The sequence below is a fragment of the Daucus carota genome, chromosome 2, assembly GCF_001625215.2.
Source record: "Daucus carota subsp. sativus chromosome 2, DH1 v3.0, whole genome shotgun sequence".
NCBI lineage: Eukaryota > Viridiplantae > Streptophyta > Magnoliopsida > Apiales > Apiaceae > Daucus > Daucus carota.
Genome location: NC_030382.2, coordinates 43,859,510 through 43,875,801, shown reverse-complemented (window position 1 = coordinate 43,875,801; position 16,292 = coordinate 43,859,510). Strand labels below are relative to the sequence as shown.

The 16,292-nt window shown below is 35.8% G+C and overlaps 1 protein-coding gene across 1 annotated transcript; it reads right to left on the bottom strand.

Annotated features, from left to right (window-relative positions):
• Positions 1-2,948: 2,948 nt before the first annotated feature.
• On the bottom strand, positions 2,949-4,786 carry LOC108207930 (uncharacterized protein At3g28850). Its single transcript, XM_017378362.2, has one exon. It carries the CDS (start codon positions 4,309-4,311, stop codon positions 3,157-3,159), a length of 1,155 nt encoding a protein of 384 aa, XP_017233851.1. The 5' UTR covers positions 4,312-4,786; the 3' UTR covers positions 2,949-3,156.
• Between the last annotated feature and the right edge of the window lie 11,506 nt (positions 4,787-16,292).

Genomic DNA, 16,292 nt, shown 5'->3' with positions numbered 1-16,292 from the left:
GATTTTGGCTTTTTTCTCCTATGCATGTTCCAAAAAGATTATAATTCCCTAATCTGTGAGTTAACTTTCTTGGTTTAGAATTCTATTGATGAATAATTGGTGGTTTTGTCAGTTTAGAAAGAGATTGTGTTTGGAATCACTATAATGTAGCTCTAATATTTCGGGGGAGAGAAATTCATGTGATAGAGATGAGGATAGTTTATTGCTTCAATAGGAGGATGATAATTAAATAAAGCAATGTTGGTCTTATTGTATTCTGGTTCTTATGCTTGTTTAAATTTGGAGAAGTCAGTGAACTTGGTGTGGGCTATTGCTGACGGATCTGCTAAATGACAAGTATAACACCTTTCTTGTTCATTTGACAGAAAGCAGTCGCATATTATAGATGCAGCACAATCACACTGAGGTTGAACCTGAGATTAGGAAAGATAATTTCAATTTAGTTCGGATAGCCGGGGTTCGCAGGGTTAATTTGTTGATGAAAATCAGTGTGATGTTTGTTACTGGAACGTGTGAAACTAAGTTACCAAGTCTTGCTGATCAGTTACACAATTTTCATATCCCTATAAAATGTGTGGCGATGATAAATATCGATTTCTACACAGTTTATGAGGTGAATGTTTTGCATGGTAGTTTATGTGCCTGAGAGAGCTGTTGCGCACATGTTGCGGAAACATGACGTGTAGCAGAAAACTGATTACTTTCTTGGTCATAGTTGCACAGATGTGCCTTTCACTAGGAAAATGCTTGTTCATTCAAGCTCATTTTGCAGAGACTAGTGTCCTACTTATCTAACCCCTAAACATAATATCTAAAGAATGGGGTTTCCCTCTTCTGCTAGTTACCCGTGACCACTGACCCTATCATAAACAGTTACATTCTGGCATTTATATGTGAACAATACATATAGCCATGAATGAGCAGGTAACCCACATATGTCCTTATCTTGCTTTAGCGCACAACTTGTTTCTACTAATTCAACATTTTGTTGATGGAATTGAATCAGTTATAATCACAGATAGAAAAAAAAAGTGTACTAAATGTCCAGCTGAGCACCGTAATGTGTGGGACTAATTGGATCATATGCTTGAATTGTTTTAGTTATCAGTCAATTCAACCTAGCTACTGCTGTCAATCCCGGTCCTACTGCAGTTACACAAACCTCTTTCCTATTGTCCGAGTCTTCTTTAAATGCACGATACCTGGACTTAGCACCACACTTTCGAGTTGCATTGTGTTTATTAATGTAAAGTGGGAAACATCGAGGGAACCCCAGATTTGCTGCTACTAGTAAATAGTGGTAACCAAGTGCATGGAAACATGATTGCCCCGCCCACCATGACTACTTTACTTTCTGGTCATATAAACTGCGCTGTGCCTTAAAGTTTCTTATTCCATGACATGCTTTCCCGTTAAATTATCAATAAAAATCTCTGTTAGGTGGCTGCTAATTTTGTTAAGGAACTGGTTAGAAGTTGTAGTCCTGCAGTGGTCTGTGGGTATTAATTAAAGACTAGGTTTGCCTTTGTCAACAAACTAGGAGTTTGGTACCTTGTCTACTTGTATCATTTTAATACAGATCACAGAGCTCGATCTCTTCTTGACTGTTGTTTTGTTAATTCCTAAATGTGTTACACGCTCAGACTTGAGCTGGTATTTATGGGAAGGCCTAGTGGACCTTGTGGTCCATGAGAGGTTTAAAATATAGAGGAGGGTCCCTAAGAATGTGTAGTCAGGTTCAGTAATTCAATCTTACAGGAGTATTAGTATGGGTTAATAGGCAAAAAGATCACTGAACTCATGGCCAACTTGCAATTAGGTCACTGAACTCAAAAAGTTTGCAAATAGATCACAGAACTAGATTTAACTTGCAGTCAACTCACTGAACTAATAAAAGGTTGCATTTAGGTCACAGCGCCGTTAAGTATGAGTTGACTTTAACGGAATCCGTTAAAAAATATAAAAAATAATAATAAAAAACTTTGAAAACAAATATGAAATTTCATTTTTCTTTGAAAAATTTTGAAAACTTAAAAAAAATCTGAAAATTTTAAAAAAATATGTAAGTTTATAAAAATATGGAAAAAATGTAAGAACTTCAAAAAAATCTAAATTTTTTGAAATTTTAAAACTTCAAAAAAATATATGGAAATTTAGAAAAAATTCTGAAATTTTTTTAATTTCAAATATTAGGTATATTTTTTGAGTTTCGAGATTTTTTAAATTTTTTCAAAATTTTTGGATTTTTTTTAAAGTTTTTACATTTTTTCATATTTTTTAAAGTTTTTTCAAAATTTTCAGATTTTTTTAAGTTTTAATAATTTTTTAAAAAACTGATTTTTTTTTATTTTTTTAACGGATTCCGTTAAAGTCAACTCATATTTAACGGCGCTGTGACCTAAATGCAACCTTTTATTAGTTCAGTGAGTTGACTGCAAGTTAAATCTAGTTTTGTGATCCATTTGCAAACTTTTTGAGTTCAGTGACCAAATTGCAAGTTAGCCATGAGTTCAGTGATCTTTTTGCCTATTAACCCGTATTAGTATAGAATCATAAAATCTACTAGAAAGTAGATCACGGGGTCTGATAATGGTTCGGGTTTCTGACGTACGTAGGTTCGGGTTTCTGACGTACGTATATTAGTCCTATGCCCTATGTTCTATAGAAAATTAGTGGAAAAAGGTGACCTGTATATAGGGGCGCGCGTCTTCTTCTGTTACTATGAATCTTCGAACGTTAAGTTTTCAGTTTTTAACGAATATATAAGAGCACTCGTCTCTCACGGGATGTATGCTAGTATCATTCGAACATTATGAAGATGCCGCATTATCTTGCACAATCTAATATGGCATTTGCAAGGAACATCTATTGGCTCATCAACTAGTCTTTTGGAGTAGTAGTAAATTTACCTACATTAGTTACTCTACATTGGATCACTACACCAAAAATTCTAGTATTCTCAGAATAATAATATATCAAGAAACAGAGGATGCTCATTCTTATTACATACCATAAACTCATAACACTAGTAAAGTAGGGGAGGAAATGTAAATATCTAATCGTGTAAACTACTTTGTTTTCGATCCAAATCACCTCTTAACAAGTATTCAAACTCTGTACACAAAAATCACGGAATATTTGCGTGTATGATCAATCTTAATTACAACACAATGGACACCTTATGAGTCCATTCTCATTGCAATCAGGACATCTCTGAAACCCAAATTCAGCTTCCTCATCTTCTACTTCTTCTTCATACTCTTCAGCTTCATAATATATCTTGCAGCTCCCTGAACACGTCTCACATGGGATAAATCTGACATCTCCGCATCCCTCGCATACTGCAACGCTACTATGTCTCCTGCCATCGCCATCATCCACCTTCTCGCAACCTGCTAGAACCTCGTCAAGCTGCCCGTCTTCGTTCATTCGTCGTACTTCCTCAGCCCCGCCAATGTACTTCTTCCCGATAAACACCCTTGGCAAACCACCGCCCATATTACTTCCCAACAGCTCCTTCAGTTCCTCCCTGAACCCGGAATGCATCGAAACATCCCTTTCGTCTACTTTCACATTCATACCTCTTAATATAACTCTGACGTGACAACAATCCTCGTAAGTCTTCCTAACACCTCGAAGAGTTGTAAAATACAAAACCACCCTCTGTTTACCAAAAACATCATCTTTATATCCCCCATTCAAATTCTTGAAATCTACAACAACGCCAGCCATCGGCTTCAAGTGAAACGGATTAGCTGGCGGCAATTCCTCCAGTGATCTCCTGAACTGCGCAATTATATCAGGATCAAACTCAGATATGATCGACGTAGCATCCAAATTCAAGCGATCATTCTCCTCAACCGGATTCGAATTCACACAAAACGAAAAACTCCTGTAATGCCTATGCAGAGGACTCGAGTCCTCGAGCCCTTTCATCAATTCAAACGCATCAATCACCTCAGGCTCACCAGGTGGCGTCTGAATCGGTGTCCTCGGAACAACCCTCGTGATCTTTTCATCGATCATCCTCGACCAAGATTTGGCCTCGATCATCCCCATCGAAAAATCCTCATTTCCCTTTTTCTTCTCACCAATGCCACCACCACCCTCCTCTTCATCGACTAGCTGGTTCTGGAGATAAGGTTCGTCAAGCTTTATCGAGCCCAACGTGGAGGACGTGAGAGCCACCACATGGTAGGTGTCGCCGACACGTTGAGGAGGGTGGTGGACGTGCACTGAGTAGCTGCGGCGAGCCAATGGCTCATGACAGTTGTTGCAGACCTGGTCTTTCTTCGATGTAGCACAGCCCATTTGATCACCAAAATCCAATTTTTTTCGACAAATGAATGTGGATCAGACGAACTAATTTAATTTAACAAGCAAAAAAAGGTCTCGAAAGAAACAATCTTTGCAACACAGTAGTCTATGGACGTGTGAGCGAGATTAACAGAACATTCCCAACTGGATGAGCTGTATTAAATTAGGCAGAGAAATCAAGAATTTCGGTATTTAAATAAACACGAAATTCTGAAAGAATGCATGGGCATTAAGAAAGGCTCTTTATAATCAAGATGTCTGAAAATGTGTAATAATTTTTTTTATTTGTGGGGTCAAAGAGAAGAGCAAATCAGGAGGAGGAAGAGGAGATGAAGAAGTAAAGTAGCCCGTGTCGTTCTCCCTCCGGCCGAGAGAGAATGAAAAACGAAGAAAATGAAATGAAACAAAAAAAACAAGAGACCCCGTCAGTCGTGACAAAAGATCGAGTGGTGCGTACCATTCATTCCGTGTCCAAAAACAAAGCCCCTGTTTTAGGGGTTATATGATATCATGCATACATTTGAATTATTAAATAAACAGAGCGTAGCTGATCTTTCAAAATTTTAATGTTCTTAATTTATAATATAAAGGACCTTAATACTGTGTGTATATTAGACATATTAACAACTACTTTTCGTTTAGAGAGAGAATTTTTGTTTTTGAAAATTTTTGTGCATGCAGAAATTATCATTATTATTGAAATTTTAGCCAATACAAATTTTCTAACTACTCAGAAAATGATTGTTGCGCTAGAAAAACCGTAATATTAATTGACGACCTTGTAATTTGACTATTCAGTATTGTGTGTGTCTTAGATAACCCAATGCAAAAGTGGGAGATATGGATTTGGTAAAGAGGATCTTAAATTTTGGCGAGAGGAGCGGGGTTTGTTTCTCGAGTGACCAACTCTTTTCTATTTTCTTTTTTTTTTTTTACGTACTCCGCACCCTTAATATTTTAATTTGAAACATGGTCCTAGGTAGGTTGTGTGATTTTTAAAATTCTAAAAGGAAGAAAGAATTTGTATTCAATAATAATATCGGAAAACATGTAGGAAACAATGTTGTTAATAGTTTTTCCAGATGAATCAACTGAGAAAGATATTTTGACCAATAAATGTTCTATCAAAAGTATGGGGCCGTTTGGGTGGACTTAAAATAAGTGCTTCTTGCTTAAAATAAATAAGTGGAGTACAAGTTAGAAGCAAGATAAGACTTATAAGTGATTAAAGTGTTTGGTAAATAAGTAGAAGTCCTGAAACAAAAGCTAGCATTCTTAGCTTTTTATAAGTGCTTCTTGACTTATTACACAAACGGTACGAATAAGTGCTCATAACTTATAATCCAGAAGCTGGGCTTATAAGGTCGAAACAAACACCCACTATATAAGAATAAGTTTGGTGTTTATTCTAATTCTCCCTGGCCTCTCTCTTCTCGTAGCCGCCTGGGGCTTCCATCGATTTTTACCGGTGAAAAGCCCTGAATCACTTAATTGCTTTGTTTTTCTTAGTTTCTGAATAATACATCTTCTCGAGAAATTTAGATCTAAAATCATCGGAGATTTCGCTGTCTCTCTACCAAGCGGGTGAATTTCAGTCCGATTTCACTTGTTTTTGTGGTTCTGCTCCGGATCAATTCTCGGGAGAATTCTTAGATCTAAAACCATCGGAGATTTCGTTGTTTTTCTTCTCTGTTTCAAGCGGGTGGATTTTCAATCCGATTTCTCTTGTTTTTGTGGTTCTACTTCAGATCTAAGGTTGTTTTCTCCTCCTAGTGAGAGTTTTGTTTTTCGCTTCTTAATTGTAAGCGGGATCTTGATTTGGTGATGAAAGTTTGTATGGAATCACCGTTTTGGTCGATAACTCAAACGATAGCTCAGTAATTCAACGAGGATGCATGAAGCGGGTACTTGTATTTGTATATACATTTTCTTCAAAATATTGTTTAACTGTCTATTTATGAGAACAGGCGATTGCAATTTATTGTTTGTTCGACTCGATCATTGGAGTAGATGCCGTATGGTTTTTTATTATTAGATTAACACCTTTGTTTTAAAAAAAAGTTTGGTGTTTATTCAAAATACAAAATTTAAATATGTATTTTGAGAAAGTTCTTTTTTGGCGCTATATTAATTTTAAAAAAAGAAAATTACTCTATTATAATAAAGAAAAATGTGTCTCTAAAACTTACTTTTTTTGATTCACCATTTACAAATAATTTTCATAGAAGCCATTTAAATTCAGAAATATAATTTGTCAAGTTTTATTTATGAGTAACCTGCTTTGTGGTTGGTGCCAATCTCTCGCTCAAATCCATTCAAGGGGTAAACAGTTGCTCTACGAGTATCAACGTTCATTAGACAAGGCAGTATCCACAATGCCTGAGAATTGAGATGATTAAGAAGAGATAAGTTTTGTCCCATTTATAACTCCGGTTGCTTTTATTACTTCTGTTAAAATTTCAATTTAGTAATAATGAATTAAGAATAAAATACTAAGTAATATTCTTTGATGATTGCGATTTATAGAGTGATGAATGGGTTCGGATGATAATGCAATTACAAGTGCGGACATCATTAATCTGAAGTTTACGTAACGTTTAAATTTAATCATACTCGGAACTTTTGACTTGTCTTGGTGCTCGGCTAGTTTACACTCGAGCAATATAGACCGTAGTGGATGATTTTCATATAACATAGTTAAAATAAGCGAGGCGAAATTTTGTCTTTTTAGCTCATCTCAAAACATGTATAGCATAATAGTACTAAAAATGTATGAATTCTATGCCATACGAATTAATATAATGACACTTGACGCAATTTTTTTAGTTAGAAACTTCTAATAATAAATAGCATGAGCTACTTATACAGCATCTTTAATAAGTTAAAAAAAAATTCTCGAAAAAACTCATAGAAAATATAGATGGAATACGAAAACAAAGTTAAGCAGAACGCAAGACAAAGTTGTGTTTTAACATCTTAAAACATAATTTAAAATTGCGTTTGGATATATTAAATACAACTTCAAATTGCGTTTTAATTATTTTTCTAAAATACAAAATTGCTTTAATTTATATAATGTAAGACGAAGTTGCGTTTTGTTTTTACATTCAGAATCATATTTCAAAATATATTTACACATTTTCTCCTTAAAAAATGACATATGAAACCAACGCCCAGTAATACCCAAAAATATGTTGTAGAAATTTGGTGGTAACTTGGATTTTTCTGAAGTCGTGTGAACACTTTCAGATTGAAGTTATTTGTGGTTCACCAAATAATTCAATCGGATAAAGTCAGAAATTCTGCAAGAAGAGAGAATGTGTTTTGTTGTGTATTTCAAATGAACCATGTACTTGAAATGATCAATGCAACATCTATATATAGATGTCAATAGATGTGTCTTTTGACAATAGACACATCTTTAATCCAAATAGACTTGTCTAATGACAATAGCCACATCTTATCCCAATAGATGTGTCTAATGTCAATGGACAAATCTAATGCCAATAGACACTTCTTTTCCAATAGATGTGTCTAATGCCAATGAACATGCCTCATAAGCACTAATAATCATAATAAACTCAAACTAAGCATACACTCCGTACTCTCCTGACTTGTTCGATATAATATTATGATTACATTGATCAACTAGTTAATTCAATTACACTAAAATAACCAACAATCCTCCCCCATTTTAGTGTAATCCATAATCAACTAAACAAAATCACAACAAATAACAAAGTTATGCATAAATGAAATATCATGACGATTGAATTTCACATTAGTATATTACACATTTCAAATATTCGAATATCAAGGTATCGCGATGGATTGAACCTCTACTATTCATAATGAATACATGAAGATAATATACACATAACTTTACATTCTCAAATTTTCTTACTTGACACTATATTTGACTAGCCTTGTGTCCCAATCCTTCTTAAGCATATCAAAGCCAAGTCCAAGCTTCTTGAAGCGGCTAAACTTCATGCTCAAATAGGTAGTTCTTTTATTCTCGCACCTGCATATGCGATTTTTCAAAAGAACTATTAAGAAGATAGACTTCAACCTCCATATCTTGCAGGTCTGAACACATAACTTGGGATGATGCTTTAATGTGTTCCAATCTCTAGATGTTAAGTTTCCACATTGAATTCAACACCTGATGTAATCTTAGGTGAGAATTGGGTTTCTCAACATGAGAGACTTTTAAATGGACTTTAATCCCATCCCCATAGCCGACTTGTGCACAAGATCTCTACTCAATCCTTTGGTAAGATGATCGGCTAAATTATGTTGAGTTCTTATAAACTCCACTGATATAACACCGTGATTGATAAGCTCACGAATCATACTATGTCTAACACCTATGTGTCTAGATGTTCCTTTGAACACTTGTCTATAAGCATTAGACAAGGCAGATTGGCTATCACACCTTATTGATATGGGTGATATAGGTTTTGGCCACAATGGAATTTCATATATCAGATTTCTTAGCCATTCAGCTTCTTTACCAGCAGCTGATAATGCCACAAATTCAGATTCCATTGTTGAGTCGGTAATGCAACTCTGTTTCTTTGATGACCAAGAGATAGCACCTCCCCCAAGGAGGAATACCCATCCACTTGTGGAAGAATGATCTTCCTCATTGGAAATCCAACTTGCATCTGAATGACCTTCAATAACCGAAGGAAATCCAGTATACGTCAAACCATAATCCATGGTTCCTTTCAAGTACTTGAATACTCGGCTTAAGGCTTGCCAATGATGTGAACTTGGTTTGCTAGTATACCTACTAAGCTTTCCAACAGCATAGGCAATATCTGGCCTAGTGCTTATCATGGCATACATAAGACTACCAATAGCCCTTGAGTACTCAAGTTGAGATACTGAAACACCTTTATTTGGTAGGAGTTTAATACTAGGATCAAGAGGAGTGCTAACTGGAGAACAATCCTTAAAATTAAATCTTTTCAAAATCTTCTCAATATAATGAGATTGAGAAATTGAAATACCATTATTCTCACGCTTGATCCTTATACCAAGAATCACTTCAGCCTCCCCCATGTCTTTCATATCAAAATTAGATGACAAGAACTTCTTGGTTTTATCCACTTGATTTTGGTCTGTACCAAAAATCAACATGTCATCCACATATAAACAAATTATAACTCCTTTACCAGAAGAATCAAATTTGCTATATACACACTTGTCTGCTTGGTTAATAACATAACCATTAGACAAGACCACTTTATCAAATTTATCGTGCCAATCCTTAGGTGCTTGCTTTAGACCATAAATTGATTTCTTCAATTTACACACCTTGTTCTCACAACCAGGCACAACAAACCCTTCGGGTTGTTTCATATAAATCTCTTCATCTAATTCACCATTCAAGAATGCAGTTTTTACATCCATTTGATGAATGACAAGGTTGTGTATAGCAGCAAGTGCTATTAACAACCTAATAGTTGAAGTCCTAGCAACAGGAGCATAAGTATCAAAATAATCAATCCCTTCCTTTTGTCTAAAGCCTTGGATTACCAATCTGGCTTTAAACTTATCTATCGAACCGTCCACCTTTATTTTCCTTTTGAAGATCCATCTATTCCCCAATGCTTTACAGCCAGGGGGCAAATCACTCAATTCCCATGTATTATTATTCATGATAGAATCCATTTCATCCTGGATAGCTTCCTTCCAAAATGCAACATCTCTCGATGTCATAGCTTCGGTAAAAGTTTTTGGATCCTCCTCAATAATAAAACAATATTGGTATTGATCTTTAATTTCATTTCTAGAACCCTCAACTAGATAAAGATGAAAATCATCTCCAAAAGACTTTGCTTTTCTAGCTCTAGTGCTTCTCCTTGGTTCAGACGGTTGATGAACATCTTCAGTAGAAACCGAGTTCCTACTAGAAGAATATTGAAGCATGTCCCTCGGTCTAGGTATAGATGTAAATCTGTTTTCATCAAAGATAGCATCTCTTGACTCGATAATCGAGTTCACAGGCACATAGCCATTAGATTCTAACACATAGAATCTATATGCTATGGAATGCTCCGCATAACCAACAAAGATACAATCTATACCTCGTTCACCCAAGTTTCTTCTTTTGGGTTCAGTGAGTCTTACAACTGCTCTACATCCCCAAACTCTCAGAAAACTCAATTTTGGTGACTCTTTATACCAGAGTTCATAAGGAGTAATTTTATTCCTCTTACTAGGAATTCGATTCAATAAATAACAGGCTGTCAACATAGCCTCACCCCAAAAACCCTCACTCAAACCCGAGTAGGACAACAAGGAATTAACCATTTCTTTCAAAGTCCTATTTTTTCTTTCTGCCACACCATTTTGTTGTGGTGTATAAGGAGCCGTGGTTTGATGTATTATACCAGTAGATTGAAAATATACCGGATCATAATACTCACCTCCTCTATCAGTACGTAGATTTTTAATCAAGGTACCATGATGATGTAGCTCTACTTCTTCTTTATATATTTTAAAGGAGTCAAGAGCTTCATCTTTCGCATGCAACAAATATACATAACAATATCTAGAAGCATAATCAATAAAAGTAACCACATATTTTTTATTTCCTAATGATGGTGTAGAATGAAAATCACACAAATCACTGTGTACCAATTCTAATACATCAGACACCCTATTAGCAACTTTAAAGGGCTTTCTAGTTATCTTTGTTAACATGCATGTTTTACATTTTTCATTGTTTAAATCAATAGTAGGTATGAGGCTCATTTTAGACATATCCTTTATTCTTTTATAATGTACATGTCCTAGTCTAGCATGCCATAATTCTGATTTATTCAAATTTAGGCTAGTACTAGTAGAAGCCATGCAAGAAGATTCATCATTAAATGGAGTATTTACATTCAACATAAACATGCCATTACATAAGTAACCAAAGCCAACAAAAGTGCCATGTTTTGACAAGATATACTTGTCACTTTCATAAACTTGCTTATATCCACAATTATTTAATACAACACCAGACAAGAGATTCTTTCGAATCCCAGGAACATACAACACATTATTCAAATATATACATTTTCCAGAAGTAAACACTAGCTTAACATTTCCTAGCCCTTTGATCGGTTCAGTTGCAACATTTCCCATCTTTAAGATAGATCCATCTTCAATTGGTTGAAATTCTGTGTACCAACGAAGATCTTTACATACATGACTTGTTGCTCCAGAATCAATCCACCAAGCAACATTATCATCCTGCACATAAAATGCATCAGATATCAATGATACATAATTCTGACCAGAATTACAATTTTTGATCAAAATCTGACCTTGTTGCTTTTCTGGATCCTTGGATCCACTTGGACCAGCATTAAGCCTTTCTTGCTTACTTTTACCAACCCGACAATCCTTCTTGAAATGTCCAGGTTTGCCACACTTCCAACATGCAATCTTAGGCCTCTTGTTGGAAAAGTTGTTGTTGTTTCCTTTGAATTTCCGTTTGTCACCCTTGTTGTTTTTAGGATTCTTATAACATCCACCATCTTCAACCATATTCACAGAAGAGTTACCGACTTGGTTCTTGCCCTTAGGATTATTCTCATTTTCTTGAGTCCTCAAAGCCTCTTCAATTCGGAAGTGACTTCCAAGTTCAACCAATGTCATATCTTCTTTATTATGTTTCAAGGTGTGTTTAAAATCCTTCCATGATGGCGGTAGTTTGTCTATAACACCATAAACTGAGATAGATTCATCCATCTTCAGATTGTGTTGAACAAACTGTCCCAGAATCCTTAACAATTCATTGTATTGTTCCATCACCGGTCTAGAATCGACCATTTTGTAATTCATAAAATTACTGACCAGAAACTTCTTACTAGAAGCATCTTCTGCCATGTACTTGGATTCAAGAGAATCCCACAATTCTTTCGCCGACTCAACATTTTGATATACATCGAAAAGGGAATCAGACATACCGTTTAGGATGTGACCGCGGCAAATGTAGTCATCGTTTTCCCATTTGCAGCGTTGCCTTCTTTGTTCAATAGTTTCATTCTCAATCTCTTCGGGCATGGGAGTACTTAGAACATACACAACCTTTAGCGTGGTCAACAAAAAATGCATCTTCTTTTGCCATCTTCGAAAATCTTGACCCTCAAATTTGTCCAATTTTGCAAATTTACTTGTCATGTCTTTTGCAGATTCTCCGTTCGTCATCTTCAGAATATAATAACTTCAATCTTTGTTGTAGAAATTTGGTGGTAACTTGGATTTTTCTGAAGTCGTGTGAACACTTTCAGATTGAAGTTATTTGTGGTTCACCAAATAATTCAATCGGATAAAGTCAGAAATTCTGCAAGAAGAGAGAATGTGTTTTGTTGTGTATTTCAAATGAACCATGTACTTGAAATGATCAATGCAACATCTATATATAGATGTCAATAGATGTGTCTTTTGACAATAGACACATCTTTAATCCAAATAGACTTGTCTAATGACAATAGCCACATCTTATCCCAATAGATGTGTCTAATGTCAATGGACAAATCTAATGCCAATAGACACTTCTTTTCCAATAGATGTGTCTAATGCCAATGAACATGCCTCATAAGCACTAATAATCATAATAAACTCAAACTAAGCATACACTCCGTACTCTCCTGACTTGTTCGATATAATATTATGATTACATTGATCAACTAGTTAATTCAATTACACTAAAATAACCAACAAAATATTTACTAAAATGTTGGTACTGTAAATCCATGTGGACGGCACACAAAAAGTAGAAAAACCGGCAAATGAAAACATCGGACGCCCGATTGTTTTAGACGATGCGAAAAAACAACCAACTCTTGCATGTATGTGTTATACTCTGGCTTAGAAATCAGAGGCCCAGTCCACACGTAAATTAGACTGGACCGAGTCTACATGAGCTTCACCGGATCGAACTGAAAATATCTCATCTCATCCCGTCTTCAATCTCAAAATAATTAAGGATCGTTGTTATCCGATATCGTCCTACACAAATTCTAAATTCTGAAAAATCTAGACCGGACTTGAATACATGCATTTAATATTTTTATTATTTCACTCCTTAATTCACCTATTTTAAAGATAAAAACTAAAATCCTTCGTATTGAAGTATTTTTTATTGAAGGATAAATAAAATATTTGAATATGAAGGATTAATACAATAAACTAAATAATGGATTATATATCATAAATTGATAAATTCACATTGTTAAAGATATCTATTTATTCTTAAATTTATATTAACTCAGTAAATGGTTTAAATCCAAAATGGTCCGATTGGTATTATTCTTGTCTCGTCCGATTTAAAATTCGAATATAATATATTAGATAAATTCTAAAAATTCCAATTTTTGGAGTGTTTCGTTTTCAGACTTTTATGCAATCCAAATCATCATGCACTAGTTTATATATATATATATAAAAAAAATGTGTTTCGCATGTGGACAGTGGACCGTAGTATATTCACATACAAAATATAGCTGATCACGTAGCATGTGTGTGAGTAATTAAATTTACTTGTATTTCTGTAAAAATTTAATTATTGTGTTAAAATGAACATTATTGTATAATATAATTATAGAAATAGAACAAGATACAGCATACTTGCTCTCTTGCATACTTATTCTCTTGTAAGTAGAGGCAAACCAAATTCTAGGCTTAACAAAAAAAAGACCGAAATTCTGAGGCGCCCTTTCTGTTTTCCTGCTAATTAACAAATTTTAATGTTGTCACTTGTCTTCGAACATTCACAGTACTGCGGAGTTGACATTATATACGCAATTAAAGAATAATCAATGTCATTACAGACCTGGATAAATATATAATTAATCGTAATTAGTTTGAGATAATAGAAAAAAGCACATGCAAACATGTGAATGAGAATAAGAGGGTGAAGAAGAAATATACTTTGGGAGACAATCCCGAATAGAAGCAGTACCGCTCTAGATTTATTACAAAAAGCCATGTGAGGAGAGCTTGTTTTTAGGCGCAACTGGAAGATATTTAGTTTGTTAATACTCGCTCGGTCCAATGAATTGTATACAGTTTACTTTTTGGGACGTCCCATCAATTGTATACATTCCAAAAGTAGTAAATTTTTATAATATAAAACATCATTACACCAACTACTTTCTTCCACTATCTCCATTCTATAATAATATAAACACTATTACACCCACTACTTTCCTTCATATGAACATGACCTAGTTTATGTCACCATTAGAGCTCTGTGCATAAGCTTGAGAGAGAAGAAAAGTAAACTGTATATTATTATGTAAAAAGTTGTTACAAAGCTGTGCTACATTTCTCTATTTATAGAACAAACTTACACCACTACTTCTAACTGTATCTCATGCTTAGCTGTCAACAGTCTGTTATTTCATAAGGCTCTGTTTGGCTAAAAGCCACTACCAACTTATGCTGCATGTGTTGCACATCTATTGCTGATGCTGCTATCTGTGGCTTAATACTCCCCCCTTTGTGAGGACCTGCTTTGTGATCTTCCTCTGTTATGTCAGCCCCCCCACAAATTGGAGACGTGGTAGAAAAAGTAAGTCCCAATTTGGAGCAACAGGACCAATGTGGCACCTTCCCAAGTCCTTTAGTAAGTATATCAGCAGGATTAAGCTTGGATGCAACTGGAAGCACACGGACAAGACCCAGAGCAATCTTTTCTCGAATAAAATGGCAGTCGATTTCAATGTGTTTTGTGCGAGCATGGTATACTGGGTTGGCAGCCAAGTCAAGAGCAGATTTACTGTCACAAAATAGTTCAACAGAACCAGTCATAGGAAGTGTCAACTCAGTTAACAATTGCTTGAGCCATAAAACTTCACAAGAAGCATCCGCTAGAGCACGATATTCAGCCTCTGCAGAGCTACGTGAGGTTAATGCTTGCTTCTTGGAACGCCATGAAATCACAACTGGACCTAAAGTGAAAGCATAACCACCCACAGAACGACGATCAAGAGGGCAAGCACCCCAGTCGCTATCAGAAAATCCTTGGAAGCTGAGAGAATTATCTGATGGGAAGAATAAACCATGTGACATTGTGAGCTTGAGATATCGTAGAACACGATGAACAGCTTCCATATGCTTAACTCGAGGAGCATGTAAAAACTGGCTTAACAGCTGAACGGAGAAAGCAACATCAGGGCGAGTGGTAGTGAGGTACAAAAGCTTGCCAATTAAAGCACGATAAGTGGTTGGACTGGCAAGGAGAGGACCAGACTCATCAGAGTCATATAATTTGATATGGGGATCTACAGGGACTGAAAGACAGTTGGCCTGTGTCAAGTTAGCGACCTCAAGTAGATCACTAATGAATTTCTGTTGGCTGAGAAAAATACCCTTGTGATTTCGCTTAACCTCCAAGCCAAGGTAGTACTTCACAGGGCCGAGGTCTTTGATGGTGAACTGCTCATGTAAAAGATTCTTTAGTTGCTGTATAGGTGTCATGTCGTTGCCAGCAATAAGTATGTCATCGACATACACTAAAACTGCTAGGAATGTAGAACCTTGTCGAAACGTGAATAGAGAAGGATCAAGGAGAGACTGAATATAACCAGCAGAGGTGAGAGACGCTGCAAGTTTGGTGAACCATTCACGTGAGGCCTGTTTAAGGCCATAAATGGGCTTCTTGAGTTTACAGGCTAATCGAGCTCCAGGGACTGTTTTATACCCCAATGGCAGCTTCATATATACGTCTTCGGAAAGGTCACCGTGTAAAAAGGCGTTGTTGACGTCTAATTGTTCGACAAACCAACCTTTAGCTGCTGCAATGGCTAGAACACTTCGCACAGTTACCAGTTTAACAACAGGGGCGAACGTGTCATGATAGTCTTCTCCTGCTGACTGAGTGTACCCTTTTGCCACGAGACGTGCTTTGTACCGATCAATCTGGCCATTGGGCAGGTATTTAACCTTAAAAACCCATTTACAAT